At 39.2% G+C, this 27,515-nt stretch overlaps 1 protein-coding gene and 2 non-coding genes across 10 annotated transcripts in view; all 3 read left to right on the top strand.

Moving 5' to 3' along the window:
• pard3ab (par-3 family cell polarity regulator alpha, b) overlaps positions 1-27,515 on the top strand; it is a 261,995-nt gene that overhangs the window by 143,427 nt on the left and 91,053 nt on the right. For all 8 annotated transcript variants that reach the window (XM_044134498.1, XM_044134495.1, XM_044134493.1 and 5 more), the window contains 3 exons: positions 12,255-12,443; positions 12,819-12,989; positions 18,985-19,135. In XM_044134498.1, the coding sequence (XP_043990433.1) occupies positions 12,255-12,443; positions 12,819-12,989; positions 18,985-19,135 (511 nt within the window). The remainder of the gene's footprint in view (positions 1-12,254; positions 12,444-12,818; positions 12,990-18,984; positions 19,136-27,515) is intronic.
• trnam-cau lies at positions 477-550 on the top strand. Its single transcript has one exon. It is a non-coding gene; the product is annotated as a tRNA-Met (tRNA).
• trnam-cau lies at positions 962-1,035 on the top strand. The gene has a single exon. It is a non-coding gene; the product is annotated as a tRNA-Met (tRNA).

Genomic DNA, 27,515 nt, shown 5'->3' with positions numbered 1-27,515 from the left:
AGTATTGATTTTATTTTGCACCTTTTTTATTTTCAAGTATTGATTTTGTTTTACACCCTTTTTCATTTTGAAGTGTTGATTTTGTTTTACACCCTTTTTCATTTTGAAGTATTGTTTGTCTGAAAGACTTTTGATTTCCATTGACCAGTAAGGGGATTGAACCACCTACCTCAGCGTTATTAGCACCACACCTTGTCCAGCTGAGCTAACTTCAGCTGGACAGAGTTTTCCTAAATACATGGTAGCTCATATTTTTGAGTTTCCATGGATTTGCCAAGGTCATGGGTTCAATCCCCACACTGGCCAATGGAAACATAAAGTGTTTCATAAAGTCAATTCTTCAAAATAGCAGGAGGCTTTAAATTAAACCGTTATTCATGTTGATTTTGAAAAACATAACAGCATTTCTTCAAATCTTCATTGTAGTAAGATCATGTACGTTTTTCTTATATTGACGAAGACGCAAGCTTATGTGTGGCTGGTTAGCTCAGTTGGTCAGAGCGTGGTACTCATAAAGCCAAGGTCGTGGGTTCAATCCCCACACTGGTCAAATGCAACATAAAGTGTTTCATGAAGGCAACTCTTCAAAATAGCAGGAGGCTTTAAATAAAACCATAATTCATGTTAATTTTGAAAAACTTTTGAATTTTACTGCTTTTGTCAAGATCTTGTAAGTTTTTCTTACATTGATGAAAACTCCACATTATGTGTGGCTGGTTAGCTCAGCTGGTCAGAGTAGGGTACTTATGAAGCCAAGGTCATGGGTTCAATCCCCACTCTGGCCAACAGAAATATTAACTCTTCAGGAAATCAACTCTTCATAATAGCAGGAGGTTGTATATTTAAAAATTATGCACATTGATTTTGAAAAACATTAGAATATGAGCTCTTTACTGAAATCTTCATTGTGGTAAGATCATGTAAGTGTTTCTTATATTCACAAAGACACAAAATGACGTATGGCTGGTTAGCTCAGTTGGTCGGAGCGTGGTACTCATAAAGCCAAGGTCATGGGTTCAATCCCCACACTGGCCAATTTAAACAGAAAATCTTTCAGAAAATCTATTCTTCAAAAAAGCAGGAGGCTTTAAATTAAACCATTATTCATGTTGATTTTGAAAAGTTAATCCTTTAACTTTAAACTTACCAATAGAACTGAACATATTGTCTTAAAAGGCCTTCTGTCTCCTAAAGGTCGATCAGGCCTATCAGGTTCTTGTTGGTGAACGTTTGGAGGTCCCAAATTTTGGATCACATACAACAGGGGTCTCAAGCTCCAGTCCTCAAGGGCCACTGCCCTGCAACTTTTAGATGTGTGTCTGCTGCACCACCTGGATAGAATAATTAGGTCATTAAGGCTCTGGAGAAGTGATCTGCACAAGGAGGAGGTAATGAAGCCATTTGATTCCAGTGTTTTGCACCTGTGGCACATCCAAAAACTGCAGGACAGCGACTGGAGGACTGGAGTTTGACACCTGTGACATACAGAAAATGCCAAAAGAAAAATATTAATATTAATAAATTTTGTCCAAATTGACCCTTTGCAGCTGCGTCACCTAATCATGTTGAGTCGCTGTTGAACTGTGATTGTTTCACCAAGTTGGTTTTGCCAGTAGATTAATGGCTTCTTCTTATTCAGGTCAAGCTAGCTGGTCTGTGAAAATAGATCTCCTAATTGGGCCTCAAAGCCAGCGTCATTTACAAAACTGACCTACATCTTCTCCCTGCTGCCGTGTTTGTTGATTTGATCAAATCGCCCACTTTTCCCTGAGTCCACATCACATGATTTCTACGACTATATCATTAACGATGTTTCCTCTTACACTGCAGCAGATTTAAAACTTCCAACGTTTAGATGCTAACAAGTTGTTTTTGTACAAAATGATTTCTTCTACAGTATGGTTAGTAATGCTTAACTTCTCCATAAAGCAATATTTGATATTTGAAATGGAACTTTGATAAAATTGACACAAAAGAGACGAAGCTGGTAAAAACTTTTGAGATTCATCCAGATCGAAAAAAGTTAAACAAAACTCTGCAACCTGAAAGACAAAATCTTTGTGATGAGATGTAGTCGGAGTTAGTGTTGTGGAGACATGAGGGACTTTCTTCAGAGTGAGCGAGACCGCTCAAGTTTCCAAAAATATCAACTATACTCTTATTTTAAACAAGTAATCACTCCATTAGGTGAAGGTTTCACATTAAAGTCCAAAATTATGAATAATTATCAGTAATTTTAAGGCTTTCTGTATTGAAGGCGCCTCAGAAAAACTCTGATGTTCTTTGAGGTGAAAGTTGAAATCCAACAGAAACGGGCGTTGCTGCTACAACTTATTAGAACGAAAGCAGACATAAATCAAGACACAAAACAACATGCAGCCTGACAGACAGAACAGGATCCCATTGAATCTCAATTATATCTTCTTTCCAAACATTATTTTGAAACCGTTTTCACTGAACCGGCCATTAAAAGCTCATCTCCTTCTTTAGGGCTTGTTTTTGAAAGCCCTTCAGATTTCCATAATTCTCAATTTACATCCAGGTTTGTAATTAAACATCTGGCTTTACCTTCAGGTTGCATCTGGCTGACTACAGGTAATTGGTTATGTTCTGCGTGCCGCATTACGAGTTTAATTGGCCAGTTAATTTGATTGGCGGTTGTGTCGGCCAGCTGTGTGGATGATGCTCATCATGACGAAGTGTTATGGCGGGACATTAATGGTTGCCGTGACGGCAGCTGGTGTATTTCGCGTGTTCAGACATGATGACATATATCAGCGGCGTTGAAATGAATGCAGGCAAACACACCATCAATTATTACATCACTGAGCTCGTCGTTTTTCATGGCGACGGTGGAGTTATACAGTCAGAAATTAATTTGGCTTGTTGGAGGAAAAAATGGAGGTTCCATTCAGTCAGTATGTTATCAATATCTAGTTGGCAAGCCAAGTATTTAGCTTCAAAATATCTAGTTGGCAAGCTAAGTATTTAGCTTCAAGCTAAATGGAGAAGCAGCATTCAGCTTCTGTGCACCACAAACCTGGGACAAACTTCCAGAAAACTGCAAAACAGCTGAAACTCCAAATTCCTTTAAATCTCGACTAAAACTCAGCTGTCTACTTACTTTTCAAACCTAATCATGAAACATTAATCAATAATCTGATTTGCAAAATGGAATGTCGACTGTGTTTTTATGACTTTGTGTTTTCATGGCGTAAAGAACTTTGAAATGACTTGTTGACGAAAGCTGCTAAACAAATCAAATTTGATTGATTGATTGATTGCTTGACTAGCTAGTATTACGTACTGCTACTCTCACCCTTGCTCGTTCTTCTTATTTTTTTTACTGGTTATTGGGAGAGTAGGGCCACAACAATAAGTGCGTATTGATGTAGACAAAAGGAACAGAGAAAAGAAAACAAAACGAACGCAGTGTGTTGGGGGCTTTACCTTACAGGTCCGATCAGAGTTCCTCAACCAGCTGCTATCCGTTGAGAAGGCCGAGCCCTCGCGGTCCCTCGTCCATCACATGCTCCGTTTAGTAGTTTCTTTTTTTTTGTAGTTTTTCTCTTTTCCTAAAAACGCACCACTCGTGATTTTGTCGTTGGTTGGTCTTTTCAGGCGTGTAACTCCCCAGTGCTAAAATTCTTTAGCCTCCAGCCGGTTTTCCAAAAACAAATCAAAACAAAAGAAAACAAACTTCATCCCGGCCAAAGACATCCGGCGTTCCCCTCTGGGTGGATCCGTCCTGAGGTGAAGGTACTCTCTTCCTTCCAGAGCCTTCCGGACTGTACTTTCAATTATTTTTATTCACCAAAACTCAGCTGCTGCAGCAGCAGCTTCATACACGCCGTGCATCACTCATTAATCTCAGGTGCGCCACCAGCCCAGCTAAAACACTTGGGCTGGCTGAGCCCCCCCCCCCACCCACCCACTCACACACACACCCACACACACACACTCACACACACACCACCCCCACCCACCAGTGAACCGTCAAAGGTACCAAAAATAAAAACAACAAACAAACAATCAGGACACGGCAGTAAATGTGAGCATGTAACCTAGCCATCTAAATATTGTTTGAACCAACATATTTAGCCTGCTAAATATTTAATTTGAAGCTAAATATTTAGCCTCTTACAAATTAATAAGTTAGCAAGCTAAGGATGTAGCTTCAAGCTAAGCATTTATTTTACTAGCTATATATTTAGTTCGCTAAATAAATATTTAATTTGAAGTTAAATACTAAGCTTCAAACTAATTCTTTTATTAGCAAGATAAATATGTAGCGACAAGCTAGATATTTAGTTAGCAAGCTACACATTTATTTGAAGCTAAATTGTTTTAGTTTGCTAACTAAAATTCAACTTGAAGCTAAATAGTTAGCTTGCTGACTAAATATTTAGTTCTTTAGTTATACTTGTACCCCAGACAAATAGGAGACGACGTGTCATTGATTAATTTACTCAAAAGTTTGAAAAAGTGAACAGTGCAGTGAAAATGCATTGAATCCATGTTTATGCAGTTTGTTCGGGTCACCATTGGGGGTGGCACTGCTGTAGCTGTTAGAAACGATCAGAAATTAGATATTGATTTGCTTTTCTCCCAAAACTTGTTGGTCATTTCAAAGGAAGACTTTGTTGGTTTCCTCTCAGTGCGAATCTGTCAGGTTTTGGTTGTTGTTGATAACCAGTGCAGCCATGTGAAGAAAAGCCAAGCAGATAGAGCAAGTGGGGCGTCTCCTTCTGCCCCCTATCCGTCTCTTCTTACCCCCCTCCCCTCCCTGCTGCCTCCAGACCTCCAGATGAGTCTGTTTTCTCCGCTCCCATTCCCGGAACATCAGCCACCATAATGGATTCAGCGCCTTTCAGATGTTATCTGTTGTCAGGCACCTCATTTTAAACATCTTGCTGCCCATAAAGCAGCGCAGTGATGGTGTGAGGTTTTATGGACTCTGTGTGTGAGCCAAGCATTGCGGACTGGCCCTTTAATGGACGCCCATTTTCAATAAATGGAAGCGTTTCCAGTTGAGAAGGTCAGATTTCTGACAGTAATCATGATTATCTCATTAATATTTTTTTTTCTATTCATCTAAAGTGTATCACATTGTTTGCCAGGTCAGTAGTTTATAATTCAAAATAATTTTTACATTTTTTTTAAACATTCATTTTTGTTGTTCATATTAAGTTTTTATTTAGAAAAATTTAAAAATTTTGCCTTTATTTAAATTTTCATCTAGGTTTGCAATTTAATCTGTGTATTATATAATTTTTATTTTGTATTTTATTTTTTAATGATGTATATTCTCCATCTTAGTTTCTTTTCATTCTTTTACCATTTTTTTTAAAAAAGACAAAAATTGGCGCATTTAATGGTGAGACAAATTAAAATTTTTCATTTTGTTTTGTATTTTATTTTTTAGTACAATGAAATAGCTTCTGGCACTTTTTCTACTTTTTACTTTTTTATTATTTAATTTTTAAATAACCTTTAAATATGCATTGATTAAAATTTTTTTCAACTTAATTGAGGACATTTTATTTATTTACTTATGTTTTGATTATTCCTTTTTTATTAAATATTTTATTACATTGACTGCTAATATGTTTTATTTTTAAAGTTGTATGATTACATCAATATTGCTCCCATTCTTATAGGAATATCCTATAAATATTTGATATAGATGTGACATTAATTCAGTTGGATTTCTGGACGCTTTCCCAGCGCTGCAGCTGGGATTTTTTCGATTAGCATCTTTAAGCTGAAGGTTTTCACATCACAAATGATGCAACTGAAGTGGAAAAAATGTCGTTCGTTGAGATTTCTCCAGGGACTAAAACTGGAGCCACATTCCTGCCCTAACTTTGTGTGACACTTTTTAAGTATAATTTCCAGTGATCTGTTAATAAACTTTTTTGGATTGAGGTAAATTCTGCATGACAACACTTTGCCCATTATGCTGTTTAAGGAAATGAGCTAATTTGTGTGGCTGCAACAAAAGGCTAGAAGTCATTTTAGCGATCCATTGCTTCACCAATGGTCTGTAAAAACAAAACACTTAGCTGGATATTCTCCTGTCTCTTCCTCATCAGCTCTTGCATCTCTTTCTTCCTCCTCTGCGCCGTCTCTTTGTGTCAGTGAGGCTCTTAAAAGCCACTCTTAAGACACAAATCCCCGTCCCCAGCACCTGGCTCCCACAATGCAGCTGATCAAAGGCATCCGTCTCCCCGTCCTCGTGCTCTGATAGTTCCATAATGGCTCCATAACATGAACATTCAGCCCCATTGTTTACGCCATTAGTCACACAGGCTTATGGAAAATTACTGCAATGCTGCATTGAGAAGCCATCAAGAGGAGCAGCAGCAGTGCAGCATCAAAACGGTGCCAAGATGCTGTCTGTCTCCTCTCGGCTCACAAAGCCGTTATGGAGCAATAATCTGTTGCAATGGGGAGAAATGATGAAGGGTTTTGTTGCTGGCCTGCTACGGATACATGGTAGCGTGTGACAAAGCGTTACGCAGCAGAAATATGTCAATGTTTCTGATGGTTTGCCATTTATTTACTATATTTGTTATTTTTCTTGTGATTTCCAATTCAACTTTTATTATATCATTTTCTTGTGGTACGAAATTTGAACTCGGGTCACAGATCAAGAAGTCAATAAGTAATATATGGATGATGTATGTGTCAAACTCCAGGCGCGTGGGCCAAATCTGGCCCGCCGCAGCTTTTTATCTGGCCCTCTGGACTGCAGATTACATCAATAAGTCCCTCCTGTTTTTCATAAATCTGCAAAATTCATACAAAATCCACAAATCTCCGCATTTTTTTCTGATTTTACCACAGATTTTCAAAATTGGTCAAAAACATTGAGTTTATGTGACAAAGATGCAACATTGGTTACATTTTCAGCTGCTGCATTTCTCTTTCACCGTGTTAAAAACCTGTTCCCCTCCTCACCTGTGGGGGCGCTACTCCAAAAACCACTGAAGGAAACAACACAAAGACAACACTGAGTTCACCTTCCCACTTCACAAAATGTAAATAAAAATGGAGTCCACGTTTAGTGGTTGTAGGATTTCTCTTGTCGTTGGTAAAGATCCATGAGCCGTTTCTCGCTACACTAGCGTGTTTGTTTTGGTTGTATTTACCCAGAATGCCCTGCGATGAAGTCCACTTCCTTCCATCCATCCATCCATTCCAATAATCCATCCATCCATCCTTCCATCCATCCTTCCATCCATCCATTCATCCATCCATCCATCCATCCATCTATTCATCCATCCATCCATCCATCCATCCTCCTCTGCTGGTGTTTTATCTAAAGTATCTCTAAAAATATCTGCCATAAAGAAATTCTGAATATGAACAGAATTTTAAAATGAAAATATGAATGAAACATGACAAACACCTGCACACACACACACACACACACACGCACACACACACACAGTGGTCTTCCTCTCTCTTCCTCCCATGCTGAGCCGCTCTCAGCCCAGTCGATCAAGCAGGTATTTGATATTCATGGTCTATCTCCGCGGCGCATCGCAGCCACTGGGAGAGAGGAAGGGACGGACGCGGAAAGGAGGAATCAGAAACTGATGGACGGATTAAAACGAGAGGGCGGATTTATTTTCACTTAAAAGAGGGCTGATAAAGCAAACACAACAGGTCGCATATGAACTTACGAGTGCGTGTATCAAAATGACGGTGGATAAATCCAGCAGCAGAATCAGAATGAGCATGTGGAGATGGATGCTACAGTAAGCAGCCAACAATGGCCGCCACGCTCCACCTCTCCTGACCAATTACACCCTTCACTGCCTCCTTTTCACCTCCATCACCGTCTCCTTCTGTCTCCTCCTTAGCAATCATCACCCACAACTTTCTGTTTTTAATTTCATTCTGGTAACTTTTCCAGAAGACATAAAATTGTCCGGGTTGTTTGAGTTTGCCTCAAAACTCTTAATCATTTCAGAGGGGGAAACTGGAGTTGTTGGAGTCATCTGTTGAATATAAAGAAGAGAAAGATTTTCAGGCTGTAAGATGTTCATTAAAAGTTTAATGTACATTATTTTGTAAAAATGACATATTGTGAATTGGCGTTATAAAAGTAAATAAAATTTACTTGGTTTAAGAAACATTAAAGATGGTGGCAGCCAATGGAGAAAACCATATTAACCAGTTATTCCCTCAATTGATCAGTTTCGTCATTAATTTACAAACAGATGCTTCTAAGCGTCACTGTCTAAGCTAACAACCAAGAGATTCTTAGAAACTAAAATCTGAACTCAAAATAACCAAATCCTGGTTTTAAACTGCAAACTAATGCAACTTGTTTGATAAATATGGAGTCAGTAACCAATATATTTAGTTAAATTGAGATATGTGTAGGATTAAATCAGTGTTCACTTCCTCCTATTCCTTTTCACACAGAAAAATAGTGGTAAGTTAATTATTTAGCTTTTTGTTTAGCATGCACAGGTTTTCTCTGTCCTGCTGATTGCTTTCTTTTTTCTTGTTTTAAAAAAACTGTTTGAAATGAATAAATCAAAAACAAGTTTCATCATTAAATTACAAACAGATTCTCATACAAAACTTACGATGTGAAACAGAAGCAAAACTCATTTCACAACATTGATTAACATCTTTTTATGAAAACACACAAACAAGAAAATCAATATTTCTCAGGGACAAAAATGTTAAAAAATTGGAAAAATAACAGTTTACACAAAAGCAGGAAAAATACAACAAATCACAAATATTACAAAAATCCCTACAAAAACACTGGAATAGTTTGTATTTCTTTTTTGCTAGTCTGTTTTCAGAAAACATTAAGACATAAAACAACAGAACTTTTCCATATTCTGATTGGTTTAATATTTTGATATAATTTATTTTTCTTGTATTTTGGCCACTTTGAGACAAATGGCTCCCAAGTGTTTTTGAAAGTTTGACACTTTCTGTATTTGTATTTTAATAATTTGAATTGATTGAACATAAGGCCTTCAGATTTAATTTCTGCAATAAAAGGTTTTGTTTTTCCATTTTAAATTGCCACGACTTTAAATTTTCTCTCTTAAATTAATAAAATATAGGTAACCGCAGCAAAAGAGGAGAGCTGGTCATGAAAGTTGAGACGAGAACATGAGCAGAAATAGTTTGGAAAAGAGTGAAGAAGTTAGAAAAGTAGCATAAAAGCAGACAGGTGAATAAAAAGATGGACGGCCGTGAAAGGAAAAGGTGGGACAAAGTAAAAGATATACATTCAGACTGAAAGGATGTAGTGTCTCTCATTCTGTGTTCCACATGGATTCATCCCTTTCTGGCAGTCCTTCATTCACACTCAGTCGCCCGCTCGCTCTGTCATTGTCATCCTCACGCTTTCTCATTCTTTCTTCTCGGCTCCTCGCCTTTTCACCCTCGCTGTGCTTGTCTCTGTCCTTCATCTCCTCAGCACATCTCTCCCCTCGCTCCCCTCACCTTCATTCAGCCTCTCTTTGTGCAGTCGCGCTTCTCTCCAGCAGCTGTCTTTAATTTAATTTTACCTTGTCACATTTTGCTGCATTCCCTCTTTCCTGTCTTCATTGTTATTATAAAATCCTTTGAAATGTTTAGAATGTGTGACCTAAAGTACGTCTAAAAGGTCGAGATAAGAAATCTATTTTCATTTCCTCTGGCCACTTTTGGCTCAACTAAACAAAATGAAGGAATTTTAAATGGATATTTACAGCTTTAATTCTCCCATTCTCACTTTTGTTAATTATGCTAAAAAATGAATTGTTGGATATTATTTTATAAAATAAGTTCCTGCCTCCGATGTCTTATACCTTCAATAATTGGTCCCTGCATTATTTGTTTTTTTTAGAACATATAGCCATGCTGACTGTGGTTTTTAGGCCTTCTTGTTTTTCCCTTTTCTTGTGTTCCCTCTCGTTCATCTAAACTCCATCTTCATTTTGCCCCCATCCCCTCTTTGCCTCGTCTTCTCCCCCCTCCATTCCACAAAGAGTAATTCCATCTCTCTCCCAGCAAACAAAGGGGGCTAATGACATGCTGACACCGAGCCTGATGATTGAATTCATTAGGCGTGCACAATAATTGCCAGGCGGCAGCGTGCGCGCACCCTTCTATTCACAGGACAGCTGTCAAATAACAAGCAAGAGAGAATGGCTTTTTATTGTTGCACTGGAAGAGAGAGTGAGAATGAATATAAGAAATGAAGTGAGAGAAGCACCTGTTGTAGAGAGAAGCGCGAGAAAGCTCTCAGCATGTCAATTAGGCTGATGTGTTAGTGCCGGGTTGCTGGGTGACATCAGGGCTCAGGTACAGATTTTACTATATTTCTCTTCTACTACAATCTCTTGTTCCATTATATTTTCTATAAATATTATATTGCGGGATATTTCCCAACTTGTAATCAAAGCTGCAACTATTTAGACATATATATATATATAGGTTTTGAAACGAGTGCAGTAGAAGAAGAAAACTTTACTGCACTGCACATAAATGCAGCACCCTGTCTATTATAATTATAGCTCCCAGGAAGAACCTGTAAACTCTGAAATCAGGAAGAGATGTCAGTCAAGTGTGCCGCTGACTGTGGCGAACCAGACAGCATAAGTTCTGAGGGGAAGGAGTTATTTCTTTTTCTCCCGGACCGCAGGGCTGCGAGTTAGCTGCCAGCCACCAAGCCAACTCGTGAAGTAGATCTGTGCCATGTTTTCATGTGGATTCTCCTTCCCCTGACACATTAGAAACTAGCTTATCATGCTGCTGGGCTGACTTTTAACTTTTATAACTCAGAGAAAATGGTGCCAGGCTTAACTAAGTACGATCCCACTGAGACTTGATGTTTACTAGCGCTTTGTTTTTCTTTTTGGGTGCCAGTTTTAGCTTTAATGGTTGCTTTAAAAACACATAAAACATGTAACTCTTGGCATGCATCTTAATCTACTTTGCTTGGTTTGTGTGGTTGGAAAAGTAAACTAGAAAGCAAGTAAACAAATAATTAACTCTTGCTAAGTCAATGATGGTAGCTGTTAGCATGTCTGAGTTGCTAGTTAGGTGTTAGCATGGCATATTACAATTATTATTTGTGTTGTTTTTTTAGCTCACAAGACTGTTGGCTAAATGTCAGCATTTGAGTTTTAGCTAGCACTTAAACTTACTTGGTAGTTTGGTTGAAAACTCAGTTACTAATTAGCTGTTAGCCTAGTAGTGTACAGGCCTGACTGAAATGAAAATTAGCCTGGTCGGTTCCAAGCATGCCTCATTTGTTTGTTTGCTATTGATGGGGAGGTTTACACACAGCTGGGCTGTTAGCTTTTTATTTTACACTCCTAAGTGTTTGCTTGGTAGCTTAATTTTTTTTAATGTTATTAGCTTGGTAGTTTGAGCATCTATTTCCATTCTTTAACCCCACATACAAATAAAAGAGCCAAAATTCGCCCACCAATACAATTTAATCATCAGAGAATCATGTCGTATGTAACTGAAACACTGCTTTGCCGCTGCAGATGCTCCACGACAGAAAGGTCTCTAAATGTGCGAGTTTTAATGCACTGGTGCTTGAGATTCATCTCCTGGGAAATGTTTGTGTACCTGCATAAGTAGGTGCACTATGGGTTTTATAAACAACTTTCTAACAAAAACAATGCTCACAGTTTCTGCCGCATTGACAATTAAACACATTTTACAACCGTTAGCAAGCAATTAAATCAGAGACGCCCAAACTTTTTGTCATAAAGATCAAAACTGTTAAGTTGAAATTACTTTGGGGCCACAAAAATAATTTTAAAGGGGCAGAATCATCTGTTTTGCAATGATTTTGTAATTTAATGGCTTCAGATTGGCATTAATTTGGGCCTGTCTCTTTAAGAAACTCCTGCTCTTCCTGACACTCTGCCTTCAGAAAGTCATCGCAACATAAATACTGCAAATCAAATCAAAAGTTTTGTACAATTGTTTTCTTATTTGTAGCTGATTTGCATTTGAGTAAAAGTGGATTGATTGTCAAACCACAAAACAAACACAGAAACATTAACTACTGGGAATCTTTTTTGTACCTCATTTTTTTTAAACTGTTAAAAAATCTTTTCCTATAAAATGGAAAAAATGTTGGAGTGACCGCACAAAATCCTTCAGAGGGCCGTAAATGGCCCACAGGCCGCACCTTGACCATCCCTGCGTTGGAATATTTTCAAAATTTATAATTTAAATCTGGATGTGTTTGTTTGTTCCTATTGTAGAAAACGGAGGAGGATGAACTGGTCTTGACTCCCGATGGGACCAGAGAGTTCCTGACCTTCGAGATCCCGCTCAGCGACTCGGGTTCTGCAGGTTTGGGCGTCAGCGTGAAAGGCAACCGCTCCAAGGAAAACCACGCAGATCTCGGCATATTTGTCAAATCAATCATAAACGGTGGAGCAGCTTGCAAGGTACTGAGAGTCCTGCTGTTTATGAACTTTTAGAGCAGAAAAGAGGAGTTTCTTATTAGTACACATGCAAAATCACCAAGGATTTGTAGTCTAGTTTCTAATGAAAATATCTTAGTAGACTTGAAATAAGATGAAATTAACTTACGAGCCTACATAAATAACTCTTCAATATTGATTAAAAAAATTGGAACTATGACTTTTTCATCACTTTTAAGAAATTACCTTGAAAAGAGTTCCTGTAACTTTCTGAAAAGCTACTTGAAAGTCTTTTTGTAAGTATTTTCACTAGAAACTAGACAAAAAAAATACTTGGTGATATTTTGTGTTTTTGCAGTGTAAGGAGTCATAAACCGTTATTCTTTGTCTGACAAACAGGATGGACGACTGAGGGTGAACGACCAGCTGATTGCGGTGAACGGCGAATCGCTGTTGGGGAAAACCAACCAAGACGCCATGGAGACGCTGAGGAAGTCGATGTCAACAGAAGGCAACAAGCGCGGGATGATCCAGCTGATAGTGGCCCGACGAGTGGCCAAGAGAAACGAGGTAAAGAATGACTGGAGCGAGAAGGCCTGTCATAATAAGCAATAAGTTATTCACAGCTTTCAGCAGATTCCAATTACACTTTTTTAATAGGTTTCTTTTGACAGTCGTTTTATTTTTGTCATAAAGCAGCATTTTCCCTCAAAATATTTTTTTTTTTGTATGATTATTACTTTTTTTTTGGTCTACATAGAATCCACGTAAAATGCAACAAACAGTAAAAATTTGTTGTTTAGGAATACCTTCCCAAGAGACCAGCTGCGTTTCCTTTACAAATATGTGCAAAACTTTGTCAGTATTCTGCTAATATAGAAAACCACAATTTTATAATTGCGGTGTTTCCATTACATAAGAAACATGATTAAAATCACTTGTAAAACTTATTTATGCGATAAGTCTTTAAAAAACATTATCCTAGTACCACTTCCTCTTGTTTTCTTTGTCGTTTCCACCAGTAGTAACTTCCGGTTTTGATGCAGCCAAAAAAATCCCGTCATGCTACCGCAAAAACATTTTATAGATAAAAGTTTCCATTAAGCTGATTTATGCTTCTAATCCCACTTTGCACAGTTTTATGTAGCATAGCTGTTTGCCACTTTTAGATTGAAGATGTTATGTCTTCCCTGTTTGTTGACTCTTTAGTACCAATGTGAAGTTTCAGTGATAAAAACACGACTGCGCCCTGAGCAGACTACCTGGTCATGTGAGCATCGGTTAATTATTTCATGTAGAACCAGAAAGTTTCCAGGTCAGAGTGATTTACCAGTCCCTTCCTCACACACTAACACGCCTCCCATGGGGCAGGTGGAGGAATGAAAACAGGCTGCACACCAAGCGGCGCCATTTTTATTTATTTATTTTTTTCTTACCTCCCTTCAATGTCATGTCTTTACATTCCCTGTACACCTCGGCCTGTCGCCTGCTTGAAAGCGAAGGCTGAGTGAGTGTTGGTGTGCGAGTGTACGCCTCTGGCGCTACCAGGCTTCCCCGCTCTCCTTCCCCAACCCGGTGTGTCAAAGTTTAGATTTCCCCTCGGTCCACCTGGTAATTGAAAGCAGAGGCTAAGCCTGGAGGTGTTTTTCGGTGTGCGTCGACGTGTATGCACATGTTTGCATCAGCCTCCTATTTATGTATGCATATAAGAGTTTGCAGTGTGTGTGTGTGTGTGTGTGTGTTTTCAGGTCTGTTTCTGTGTTTGTTTGCTCAGACGACGCGTCGGGTGGTAAGATTTCTCAGGGAGAATTGGGACTGGATAAATCTCAGCCTTGGAGAGTCTTTCTCTTTGTTTCACATGCATAGCTGGAGGCACGGCCTACGGCTGACCAAGTGTCTGCCTGTTTATAGGAAAACACTCCAAAAAGAAGGATGGAAATCAATTTGATACTATTTTTTACTGTACAGATTTACAAGCAGCATTCAGCTTCTATGCTCACAGAAAACTGGAAAACAGCTGAAACACTGAGTTCCTTTAAATCAAGGCTATGAATGCTAACGCTGACTAGCAGGCCTCCAATGACTGTATGCTGTTATTCCACCATTAGAGCATTGGGGAGCGCATACATGAGGATGATGGACAGTGCTAAGACCCGCCTTCTGGTTCTGATTGGTTGTCTTTTGGTCGGGATCGATGCTTTTCTTCAGACAGCGGTAATCGGTTGAGGTGATCAGGCTTTTCACAGATTATCTGGCTCATCTTAATCTGTAACGACATGGTGACAGCTTTAACAAACATGTAAAAAACATTTCTATAAAAGTTACATACTGCAGCTTTAAGCTACTGGAGAATAATGGCGTCCTCCCCAGCCTGTCAGTCAAATATTTAAAAAAGCTCTTCTAATAACTAATTACCGTGGGATGAGAGCCTTGCCTCATTTTTGACATTTTCCTGACATATGGGATCAAATAATCCTGTATTTACTTTCCTCCCTATGTCTCCATCCCCTGACAGCCAACCTCAAATCAATCTGAAATGTTTGTCGCTGCATAAATCACAAGCCCAACTGCTTCCCGCTCCTTCACCCAGAAACACACCAAACTGAGAGCAGCGCACTTCCACCCCACCGCTGGGATCCCGCTCAGCTACCAGCCGGAATATGCAACGAGCTGCGGCGTGATTTGTCAATGCGACGTCGGCCTGCTAAATCCCCTCTGCTATTACAGAGGCATTTCAGCCCCGCTCCTCGGTCGGCCAATTCATTAACTACCTCATTTAGAGTCAAGAGCAGCCAGCAGTCGCTGCGCCGTATGGCGACCTTTGAAATTAGTTTGTTTCCGAAGTTGATTTGTTGGCTCCGTGTGAAGTTTTGATTGGTTTTCTTCATTCTGCTGTTATTTCAGTCATTTGTTTACCTTTAAACCAGAGAGACTGCTAATGAAGATCTTATCTGGTATTAGTGAGATCTGGGCTCCATTAGAACTTTATCCGTTGATTAATGTCAGTTTCTGAACATTGTTTAGAGGCAATTTGCTCAAACTTCCTTCAGTATTTCCAGTTTATATTGAATGCCAGCCGGGCCGGGTTTGTGTTTTTAAAAGTATTGATGTGGAAACATTTTAATTGTCGTCTCAATTGCTTATTGACATTTCGCCTCAAATTGCACAATCTTGTTCAGGCCCAAGGAATCAATATTTTTTCCCCATGCCTCTTATGTCTTTAATGTTTAGGATCATTGTCCTGTTGGGGGGAGTTTGACGCCGTCACACTTTCAAACACAAAGGATTTAATAATGAATTAAGTAACTGCAGATTACTCTACTGCTGCTGTCCGACAAGCTGAGAAAAATCAATTCTGTACAGAAATCCTCTGAATCGATTCAAAATGCTCATAAATATTTAAGTCTGTGTAATTCCATGTCTAATTATATTTTTGAAAAATTATTTTAAGATTTCTATTTAAGAAAAATCCAGGCAGCTAAGCTAACCCTTTGCACGTGACGTCACGCTCTCCAGAACTCCGCCCACTCCGTCCTGACGGACATCAAAACACTCCTGTACAGCTAGGCTAAAAGCAGACATCTGTAATCTTTTATTTTTATGATTTCCCTTTAGAAAAGGTCATAGGGTGCTACACAGTCAGCTGCACAAACAGACAAGGATGCAAACCAGGCTTGTCATTTTATTTTATAACTTTTATTGAGGAAAGATGGAAGATGGATAGCAGCAGATAATGACTGGCAGCAGGGAACACTTTGTACAAGGGAAGAAGACTAACCTTCATATAGTTTATAAGTGTGTATAATTAGAAAGATATCAAATATCGCTTTATGGAGAAGGTACGCGTTTAACCATTAACCATGGAGACAGTCAGCACTGTCATTTAGCCTAGCATGTATGGGGAAAAAACTGATTAGAGTCTCGTCTTTTGTGCGTTTTTAAGGCTTTGTGGATGGGCCAGAAAACTGCAATCGTTGCACCCCAACATAAACAATTCATCAACTCTGGCCTGTGACTTCCCGTTCAGCTCCTTCAGACTAGCCAGCAGCAATTAGCAAACACCTGGCTTGTTATAGGAGCTGCTTCTCAGTGAAACGCAGGTAAACCCTTGAAGGGTTAATAGAGGAGCCATGATGTGATGTTTTTAAAGAGACAGAGGCCCAATAGACCTGAAATCATTTTTTTAAAGTGGTATCTAATATGGTACGTGCCTGTGTGTGGAAACAACAACACAATCTTGGACCAGTCCATCTCGTATCAAACACCTGTCTTCAATACCTAAAAGCATTGAGTTGCTGCTATGTGATGGACTTATGGCCTAATAAATCCCCTTTTCTTCACATTTCTCTTTTTCTCTCCTGCTGTGGTTCTCATATGTGGAGCCCTTTATAAAAAACAGATGTTTGCTCCAGGATCCTGTCTGTGTTGGTTACTGCGGCACCGTAGCTGTTTAGTATGAGGCAAAGATCATTGGTCAAAGACCTTTTGCCAAAATCGAATCCCAGCCTGGCCAGTTACACCCATCGATTGGGGTAATTTGGCTTCAGTATCGACTCCAGCGTTATCTCTCGTTACGTGATTCCAGCTACGGCTGTTATCTTCATAGCGAGGGCTGTCATCACCGTCAGCGAAAAATGCAGAAGCCCCAGCAAATCAATGGAGTCAACGATCCAATGGACAAACACTGAGGGCAGAGACACCCACGCCAACGTGCGGACGGACGGGAGCTGCTGGGTGAAACACTCTGCAAATGGTCTATTTGTCCAGCAAACAAGGAAGTGTCATCGTGGGTCTTGAGGGAAATGTCAGGCTGGTGGCGAGTTAACCTTCTTCTGCATGGCTCAGGTGGCTTGTTAACAGCCGGTGACTCAATGGCCTGTTGAAAATCTGAGCTCATTTATTCTTGTTATCACACAGGTCGCGTTAGCATGGAGACCTGCTCCTCTGCTCGTCCATTAGTGTTCACAGCATTTTAGTAAGGCTGCTTCCCTCCAGGCAGATTTTCTGACGACCGCTCTGGAGAAAACACTTTTGTTTGTTCTGGTCCACATTGTCAATAGACGTTTGTAATATTGAAAAAATAATGCTGAATCTGATTTGCTAGGGATATCCCTACCTTTAGCAGAATCCTCTACTAGGCCTGACACAAATTTTGCTGGACGATAAATTGTCCCAGACGTTATTGTGATAAATTAAAGTATTGTTGTTTTGATGAACAATAATGCAGGAATGCATTCTAAAGAATCAGTAGACCTTAATTTACCAAAGAACAGTTAACACTGGAACTGAAAGACATCAAAATAAAAAAATGTATAACTGAAACCACAAATAAAATGTATTATGAAGTCTTTGTAAACAAAAATTTTCTTCCATAAAAGGGCCAGTTAAGACCAAAGCATCAGATTGAAGACTAAAATCGTCCCAATTTTTGGTAGAGAGAGAAAAAAAAGCTATAAATTATGCAAATTGAAATAATTAATAAGAGGCCTACCCCCTACAACGACATCTAGGCATTGTATTAAAGTAATCATAAATACATTTCATGGAGAAAAGAGACACATTATCATAAGAAACTGGATGAAGTTCATACTAGAGGATTGTTTTTTCCTAGGTTACAGTATAGACACGTTGCAGCATCGTAGCTGCTAGCCAATAATGACTAGCATTGGTATTGGCTGTCAAGATAATATATATATAAGTTCTCACACATTTAATACATCTAAACATACATGACATACTGTCAGTAAACAAAATGAAAGGAACATTACCCAAAATGGACAATGATGAGTAAGTATCTGTATGTTTAACTAGATATTCTTAAAGTACACAATTCAAATATCTACTATATGAAGTTTGTCTAAATTCACTGCAGTATTTTAATTTGCTGGCTGTGATTGGTTGTTATCAAAGTGGCTGCTGTATCTATTAGACATATTCCAATTTAAACACCTGATGATCTGTCAGAGGTAGGATGTGGCCTCCTTTTTTATTTTATTTAGTTATTTATTTTTTTATTTAATTGAACTGAAACGCATCAGATTCCACAGCATATCTTCATGTTCTGATTGTCATAGTCAAGCTAGCATAACTGACCTACTTCCCCCTCCCTCTGTATTTTATTAAATATAACTTTTACTTTATCTTATGTGGTTATCATAGTGTTGACAATTAGTAGCAAATCACTGTCTCTTTTCTTATATATATATATAGATCATGCATATATTTAAGATTTTATATTGACATCTTGGCAGCCAATACCAATGCTAGTCATTATTAGCTAGCATCTACAACGCTGCAACGTGTCTATACTGTAACCTGGAAAGAAAATCATTTTCTCTCCCTCTATTATGCACTTCATCCATTTCCTCTTTCATTATTATTCATTTGTCGTTCGGACACAATGAACCAATCAACTAGCTACTTTACTCCACAATCAAACAATGTCTGTAAGACCACAGAGAAGTTTGGCGAGAATTATTGATCGTTTTTCATGAAGCATCACTGAAACTGAATGTGTTGAATGCTGATTGTAGTCACCAACTATCCATCTCTTCCTTTGTTTCAGGATTCTTCAGGAAACCCGTTGGGATCCCAGCAGACCGTAAACACCAGTCTGGACGACCACGAGCGCAGAATCTCCCACTCCCTCTACGGTGGCCTGGAAGGCCTCGATGACAACTTGATGCCACGTCAAGGAATGATTCCACGCACAATAGGTGACGATGCAAGTCTCTCTGCTTCCCCTGTTTAAACGCAGGGCTTCTTTGCATAGAAAATGTCAGAAGGATTTTACTTTTTCAAGTGTTACATTTCAAATTTGTGATGCGTGGAGCGGTAGACTTCATCTCCTCTGATCATCTCTTCTTAGCAGCCTGACAGTTTAACTTCTCACTTCTCTTTATTCCTCTGAATTTCCCATGAAACAGAAGTCCTGATATCAAAGTCTCTATATGCTGCAGTCAGTATTTGTGTTCAGTCTTTACACTCTTAACTTTTTTCTGATATTTATGAGCTACACACAGTTTCAAACTGGATTTATTAACACCATCTGATAATATTAAAAGCTCAATAGATTTTCTAAACGGACTTGCAAACTGTATTTACAGATTAATCTGGAAAAGGCGATTGTAAGAGCTGTTCCCTGAAGTACACAGAGCGATATTAACAACCTGGGATGTTAAATCAAGTAGAAGATGAGCCACTGAGCTCTTTTTATTGCAATACTAGTCTGGGTTTTTAATGATACTTAAGCTGAGCGTTTTGGGTTTTTTTCTCTTTATATAACACAAATTAAACGTGAGATCAGGAATCTATTCATTAAACTAGCACTGAGTGGAGATGGGCGACATGACTGGAAATTAAAGTAATGCTACGATTTTGAGATTATACATTAGAAACGACGGTGTTTAAAAACGATTCTTCATCACTATAGTAACAAACCTGTGAAGCTATCCTTTCACACAATCCAAAAAGTGCATCCGACTGACAAACATATCAGCAAAAACAAGCAATAATTTACTTTTAGGCTAATAGAAACTCTCATAGGAGCCAAAAACGGAAACATCACATGGCTAAAATCCAAGTTTTTTCTTATTTCTGCTCTTTGGGGTTCAGCCAACCAGCACCAACGGAAAGAAATGGAGCTGCTGGATTTCTACAAAAAAAAAAATATTTCAAGTTTACATTTTAAAAAATCCATGAAAAGAATTTCTGGGAAAAATCATTTAAAAAAAAAAAAAAACTCCATAAGAAATATTATGTATTATTAGTTCACAGGACAAAATGTGGATAGAACCAAATTTCCACAAAAAACATTTTAAAAAAGATGAACATTCTTATTTCACACGACAAAGTGTGTGGATCGATAAATTTTTCACAATAAAAAATTAAAAAAGATGGAAATTAAACAAAGTTTGTGAATAGACTCACTTGCTGTGAAAAAACATAAAAAGATAAAAATTAATCATAGTTTAAACAAAAAAATTTTAGTATACAAATTTTCCCTGAAAAATGCATAAAAGAATATAAACATTTATAGTTAAAACAAAAAATACACAAATAGACAAATTTTCCAAAAATCTTTTTTTAGTTCACACCAAAAAAAAAGAATCTGTGAATAGTCACATTTTCACAAAAACATGAACAAAAAATATTCTTAGGTCAACAGAACATAGATTAGGAATCTTTTTTTAAACTAATAATTTATTTGATCCTTACTTACTCGCAGAAGTTATATGATGGAATAAAAATGTTAAACTTTAAGTACTAATGATGTAATGTGAGGACAAAAGCCGCTGCAGTTCAGAAAATGAGTCGACTTTAAAAGTTGAGTGGAGTGGGTGTAAAAAAGAAATGGAGTTGCAGAAATTAAACCTAAATGCTGTTGAGCACCCACCCAGGACAACATCTGCTTCCCGCTGCTCCAATTTCAGATCAGACTAAACTGTTTGTTTTTGTTTCATTCCGTTCTCCCCAGTGTTACAACAAAAGCTGATTTCTGACTCTTAAAAATGAAGAAAGACGACAAATAAATGAGAAAAAAATCCCCTACATTTACTTTTTTTCGTCAATGTGAGCCATCTGTGCCGTCTGCTCTGTTTTTGTCACATTCTGCCTGTTTTCAAAGTCTTAGCAACATCAGGGAGCAACAGATTGAACAAAACTTGTCTCTTTTTACAGTTTCTCTCTTACAGTGTCTGTTTGTGTGGATTTGCACGTCTTTAAACCTTTTCTGTTGCTGTGACCTAAAGCGGGCTCTGACATGGCTTTGAAGACGGCGGGTTTGTAGAAACGTGTGTGTCGGACAAAGTGGAGGAGATTAGTGAGCGTTTTCGTTTGCATATGTAAGAGCTTTAGGTGCAGCTGTGCAGGATTGCATGTGTGCAATACATAAATTATTGCTTGATGGATTGCTGGTTAACTTTCCTGATGACTTGAAAAGAAGGACTTCTGCACACCAGATGGTGCAACGACACAAATTCCCTGTTTTCATTTCACAAAGCCTTGTTTTTATTCTCATGCAAAATGCTATTAAATAAAGAAAGCGACGCTTCTGCTTCCGATAGGTGATTGCAAGTCACTCCAATCAGGAAATCTGACAGAAAAGCCCTCAACGCAAACAGCCAAGGAAGAGTGGATGCACCAACTTTTAATCCGCTTTTTAAATGAGCTTCCGCTAAATCTGCCTCATTAATCAGTGCAACATAATGTTAAAGTGAGAACTCTGTTTTCCCTTCATGCAAATTGGTTGACACTGGCACCACTGTGAGTGTAAACAAAAGAGGGTGACAGGAAGTGTTAATAGGTGAAGCTCCATCATGCTGCTGCAGCGGCTACGTTCAGCCATGCTTAACAAACAGCAACAACTTATAATGAGCCTGCAGGGTCGAAAGTGAGGAGAAACGGGCCAGACTTAACTCATGCAAACAAGATCTGTGTCACTTAGCCGAGCAGACAAGCTGATTGTTGCATCTCTAGAACAAGAGCAGCAAGTGTTTACTGAGGTTACGCATAATGTCGTCCTGTGCAAAAATCTGGAGACATTCTTTTATTTCTCCATGTAGATTTATTTATTATGATTTATCAAAGTTTTCTTTGAGGATCTGATTCATTTCAGATTCATTTCACACTCTTGACTTTTAAGTTATTCTAGGACTTGACAATATGGCTGAAAAACGCATCGCGATAGTCTATATGGATAATTATTGAGTAGTTTTTTTTTATTTTAAATATCTAAAACTGGTAGCATTTCCTGTCTTATCCAGTTTTCCCTCCACGCCGTTGTTTTTTATTTTTAAGCAGTCATTTGGCACATAGAAAAAACCTGAAACTGCTGCTGCGCAAGTTACTCAGCAGATTGTTGCTAGGCAACTAAAGTTGAGCGGAACTCGAAACTGCTGGTTACACAGCATGTTATTGCTAGGTAACAAATGCCACCAATCTTGCTTAGCTAGCTGGGAAAGATTGAGCAGCTAAAGTCTTTCCTAAAATATGGTTAAAAATTTGATGAGAATCCAGCAGTTAACTCAAAAACAAGAGCTGTCACGTCTGTCCTATCGCCGTTTGTCACTCCCCTCATGGGAGGATTAAAAAACGTTCCATGCAGACGTTGATTCATCAAACCCCGACTCTTTCCACAAATGCGTTTTTGATCCTTCATCACATGTGACACCGGATTGACCCGATCGAGGAAGGAAAGTGGACGTGGAATCTGCCACACAATGGGACACAATCATGTCCAACATTCATGACAGTCCAAGTGTTAGATACCAAAAACCCATGATATATTCTCTCCTTATGAAACACTTATCTTTCTGTTTCAGTCTGTGCATCTAAAGGGGCAACTAGAACCCAGATATGATTAGCTAAAAAAAAAAAAACGATCTTTCTGCTTCATATGGATTTAAAATTGAGTATGTAATAAATTTCTGCTGACCTTAAAAGTGTCCAAGGACTTGAGTTATAAAGCATTACTCAGCAGCGTTGGGTCAGAGGGAGACGGGAGAGGTCAGATGGGGATTAAAGTTTAATTTGCCTGTGTGGTGGAAAGTGGAGAGGATAAAAACCTCCAGGGTTGCGCTTTAAGCCTCAAACTTCTCCTAGATCCTTTTAAAGAGGTTTTCATTGCCACCAAATGTTTATTTATTTTTAGTGGTGGGACTTGATTAAAATTTTTAATGGAGAAATTACAGCGCTGAAAATCATATATCGACAAAATAAGCAACATTTCTGCAGGTAAATTAAAGTCTTTTTATTTTCTTTTATGCGTTATTTAGTTTGTCCAACCCTCATTGTTTCAAAGCGCCTCACCCATTTTAATCCAACTCTCCTAAGAACAGTTATAAACAGCATAACGGAGGAGCACTGTTGAAATGACATGCTGAAGGAAACAGCAGGAACTTTTTAAAAAGACGGAGACCCAATTTCAGGGCGTCCGTTTTTGAACTCAAAGTCATGTTTGATATATAAAGCATTTTATACCAACTGCTGGTAACTAAGTTACTTGATTGTGCTTAAAGAAGCAGTTTGTGGCTGGACACACATTTAAAATGTGTTTTTGGATCTATTTTTTGGCAGCCATTTTTGGCAAGTCTCTCTTACTTATTGTTGAGTCGTGAAACTAAACCAAAGCCACCAAAGGTGTTTGTAAACTTGTTAGTCCGGTAGACTCGGTTCAAAATTGCATCATTTGTTACATTTTCAGCTGCTGTGATTCTCTTTCACACTGCACTGAGTCGAACAAACCGAACCCTTTGAAAAACCTGTTCCCTTCCTCGCCTGTGGGGGCGCTGAACCAAGAACCACTGAAGGAAACAACATGAAAACGTCTGAAGAAGACATGAAGCCAACTTCCTGCTTCACAAAATGTAAACAACAATGGAGTATCTTCAGATTTTAGCGGTTGTTGGTGAAAGACCATGAGTCGTTTTTTCCGCAAACACTAGACTGGTGGTTTTTTTTGGTTGTATTTTCCCAGAATGCCCTGCACTGTAGTCTGCTTCCTGCTTTGGAGCGGACTCTGGTTTGCTTGGCGTTCACATATGCATTCGAACTACACCAGATTTCACTTCAACCGAACCGAGAGCAAGGTTTTTAGGTGCATTAGAGTTCGCATTTTGGTCCGCATCAGATTTTGGCGCAGAACTCAAATGAACCAAACTTTCCAGGCTAATGGACTGGAGTTGGATTATTCATTCACACCTGTCCTCTTCGGTGTGAAGAGGACAGGTGTGAATGAAGCTGCAGAGTTTATTTGTGATCTTTTGGTTGAGACTTTGATATGTCAGAGTACATCTGGCAGACTAGCCTCTCCTGATTCGGCGTGTGAAGAATCTGTGGATTTTAGCAGTTTGCATCCTGTAGCCGCCGTGAATACCAGGGGCCCACTGTCTTGTAATTTTATTGTAAAGGAGATGATTCATATAGTATTTTGCAGAATAAAGTCCCTCCAAACCGTTTCAGTGATTGCTAATCACCTTTTGGCTTCACACCACCTCCACCAGGCAAACAAATGTGGTTCATCTGTCTTCAATTTGGGTTAATTTAACTTAAAAACAGAAAAAGCTTCAGGGAGTTTATGTTTATAATGATGGATCAGCCGAACAGAGTGCAAGTTTCACCATGTGTGGTCTCCAGTTGAAGCTACCGAAGACATTGCAAAGTAATTTACTGCTGCCACACTTTGTGCTTTCTTATAAATGACCTCACTGGATTGAGAACGGATCTGGAAAACTTTGGGAAGCCAGCGGCTGAACGTGTGGCTGTCGGCTCCCAGATGTGTGCGCGTGTAAACACAAAGCCGGAGCTCTGCATGCGCGGCGGCCGTTTCTCTTGAATAGATTATTGAGAGTGCTGGGGGGAGCCTTTCACAGTTGTCTGCAATAAGTCTGTTGTAAAGCTGCCACAAAACATAAATCATGCATTAGAGTTTCTTAGAAGACAACATCATTCCTATTCAGAATGTATCGTCTTTTCTGGCCCCGCTGCACGCTCTTAGATCACTCGCTGGTTTTTCACCCTCAAGATGCCAAGGATAAGAGAGCGGCTTAATTATTCCTTCAGGCCAGAGGCTTTCAAGGCCCGGCACCCTTGGCAATAACCTCCTTACTAATTATGCAAATAGATCGAGACAAGACGAAATGAAGGGGAGACATAAAACCTCTGCCTCTGCTCGTCTTTCGCCCCATGTTATTCTCACTCCATCCTATTTCCATTTGCAACAAAAACGTCTTTTTCCCCTCTTGCCTCCAGGTATTTAGTCATTCTTTGTAGCATTATAATAGCCTCTACAGCTGAATCTAAATAAACTGCCACCTATTGTTCGCCTGCAGCTCAGTCCAGAAGTTATTATGTCCTCGGGGATCATTAGAGCGTAAACAGCGGTTTGATTCTCAGGTGATGCTGGGTGTGCTCTCCCTCTGCTTGGCAGGCGTATTGTTGCTGGACGACGGCTGCCCTTGGGTCCTGGCTCTAAAACAAAGAGGCTTTTTTTACGCTCCGCTCTTACCAGGCCACTGAGTTGACAGATTCATTGGTTTTCTACTCAGTAACTGCCAGTTGATTGTGCTGCGGTGATTCAAACTGTGGCATTGATGGGATTCTCAGTGTTGCACACTGGACTGCTTAGGGAAATGGGATTAAGTTGTTGCATGTGTGTGTGTGTGTGCGTGTGTGTGTGTGTGTGGTCTTAGAGAGAGAGAGATGCTGAGCTGAAACACTCAGACTCCCAAAATTACAGTGAAACAACTTGAACAGCAGGGAGGAGCTGAAGGAGCAACATTTTCCACTAAAACGATGAAGGATTGACACTTTAAAAGGCAACTTGCTCACACTGGTACCACCAGTATGTCCAGGTTATTCAGGTCATTGTTAACCGTTTACCCCTGAACGCACCATCTGTTGACAAGTTCAGCCTCTTCATCCTTTCACAAAATATTAAAATCAAACATTAGTGAAATCTAAACCTTGAGTCTTGATTTATGTCTTTTTTAGCTGGTTCAATGCATCTTTCAGGTTTTCACAAGGTTCATGTTTTCATTGTGTGTTGAATATGACTCAATATCAGTCTACAGAATAGATTATTATTTATCCAACTGTCTGTCTGTCCATCCATCCATCCATCATCCATCCATTCATCCATCCATTCATCTATCATCCATTAATCCATTCATCTATCCATCCATCCATTCATCTATCATCCATTAATCCATTCATCTATCCATCCATCCATTCATCTATCATCCATCCATCCATCCATCCATCCATTCATCATCCATTCATCCATCCATTCATCTATCATCCATTATTCCATTCATCCATTCATCCAACCATTCATCTATCATCCATTAATCCATTCATCTATCCATCCATCATCCATCCATTCATCCATCCATTCATCTATCATCCATTAATCCATTCATCTATCCATTCATCTATCATCCATCCATCCATCATCCATCCTTCCATCCATCCATCCATCATCCATTCATCTATCATCCATTAATCCATTCATCTATCCATCCATCATCCCTTCATCTATCATCCATTCTTCTATCATCCATCTATCCATCCATCCTTCCATCCATCCATCATCCATTCATCTATCATCCATTAATCCATTCATCTATCCATCCATCATCCCTTCATCTATCATCCATTCTTCTATCATCCATCATCCATCCATCCATCCATCATCCATCCATTCATCTATCATCCATTCTTCTATCCATCCATCCATTCATCCATTCATCTAGCCATCCTTCCAACCATCATCCATCCATCCTTCATCCATCCATCCGTCCATCCATCCATCCATCCATCCATCCATCCATCCATCCATCCATCCATCATCCATCCATCCATCATTCCATCCATATTCCTATCCATCATTCACCAGTATCTATCTGTCCATCCATTTGGTTCATGTCTTCTTACGTTTCTTTCTGTCCATCTGACAGTTCAATAGTCCATTTGTCCACCAGTCTGTCAGCCCATCCCTCCATCTATCCACTCCATTAATCATCTGCCATCCATCCCTTCATCCATTCATTCACCTGTGTATCCATCCACATCTTCATCTATTTGTGCATCCATATGTTTATCCAGCTGTCAACCCATCCATTCGTTTATCAATCCTTCCATCCATATACTTTCATTTAAAGTGATTTAATTGCAGAAGTGACATTTTATCACAAATATGTTTATAAATATGGATCCTGAAAGGCCAACCCTGTCGGGAACAGAAAAGACCAAGCAAAGAGTTTTTAATTGACCCAGACTTGCATACCTTCAGGCCTCTCCTGATCCCGTCTTTGTTTTTCCTTTGAGCTCGTTTCCATCGGTTCATTCAGCCGCTGGCTGGAAGCAGCAGAGGCCCAGCGGCACGTCGGCCGTCTCTGCGCTCAGTTATGAGAAACAAACAGCGGGGCTGGCTCAGGTCTGCAGCTTCAAACTCCAACCGCATCCAAACGCTGTCTAAAGGCAAACAAACTTCTCCCTAAGCTCTGTACACAAGCCCTTTCTGAAGCGTCGAAGCTCCCCGGTTTTTGATGCCAATTTCAAAACGCAGATTAAAGACCGAGTCATGCGTTGCATATC

Source organism: Gambusia affinis, linkage group LG12 (genome assembly GCF_019740435.1).
Source record: "Gambusia affinis linkage group LG12, SWU_Gaff_1.0, whole genome shotgun sequence".
Taxonomy (NCBI): Eukaryota; Metazoa; Chordata; class Actinopteri; order Cyprinodontiformes; family Poeciliidae; genus Gambusia; species Gambusia affinis.
This window is presented reverse-complemented; position numbering and strand designations above follow the sequence as displayed.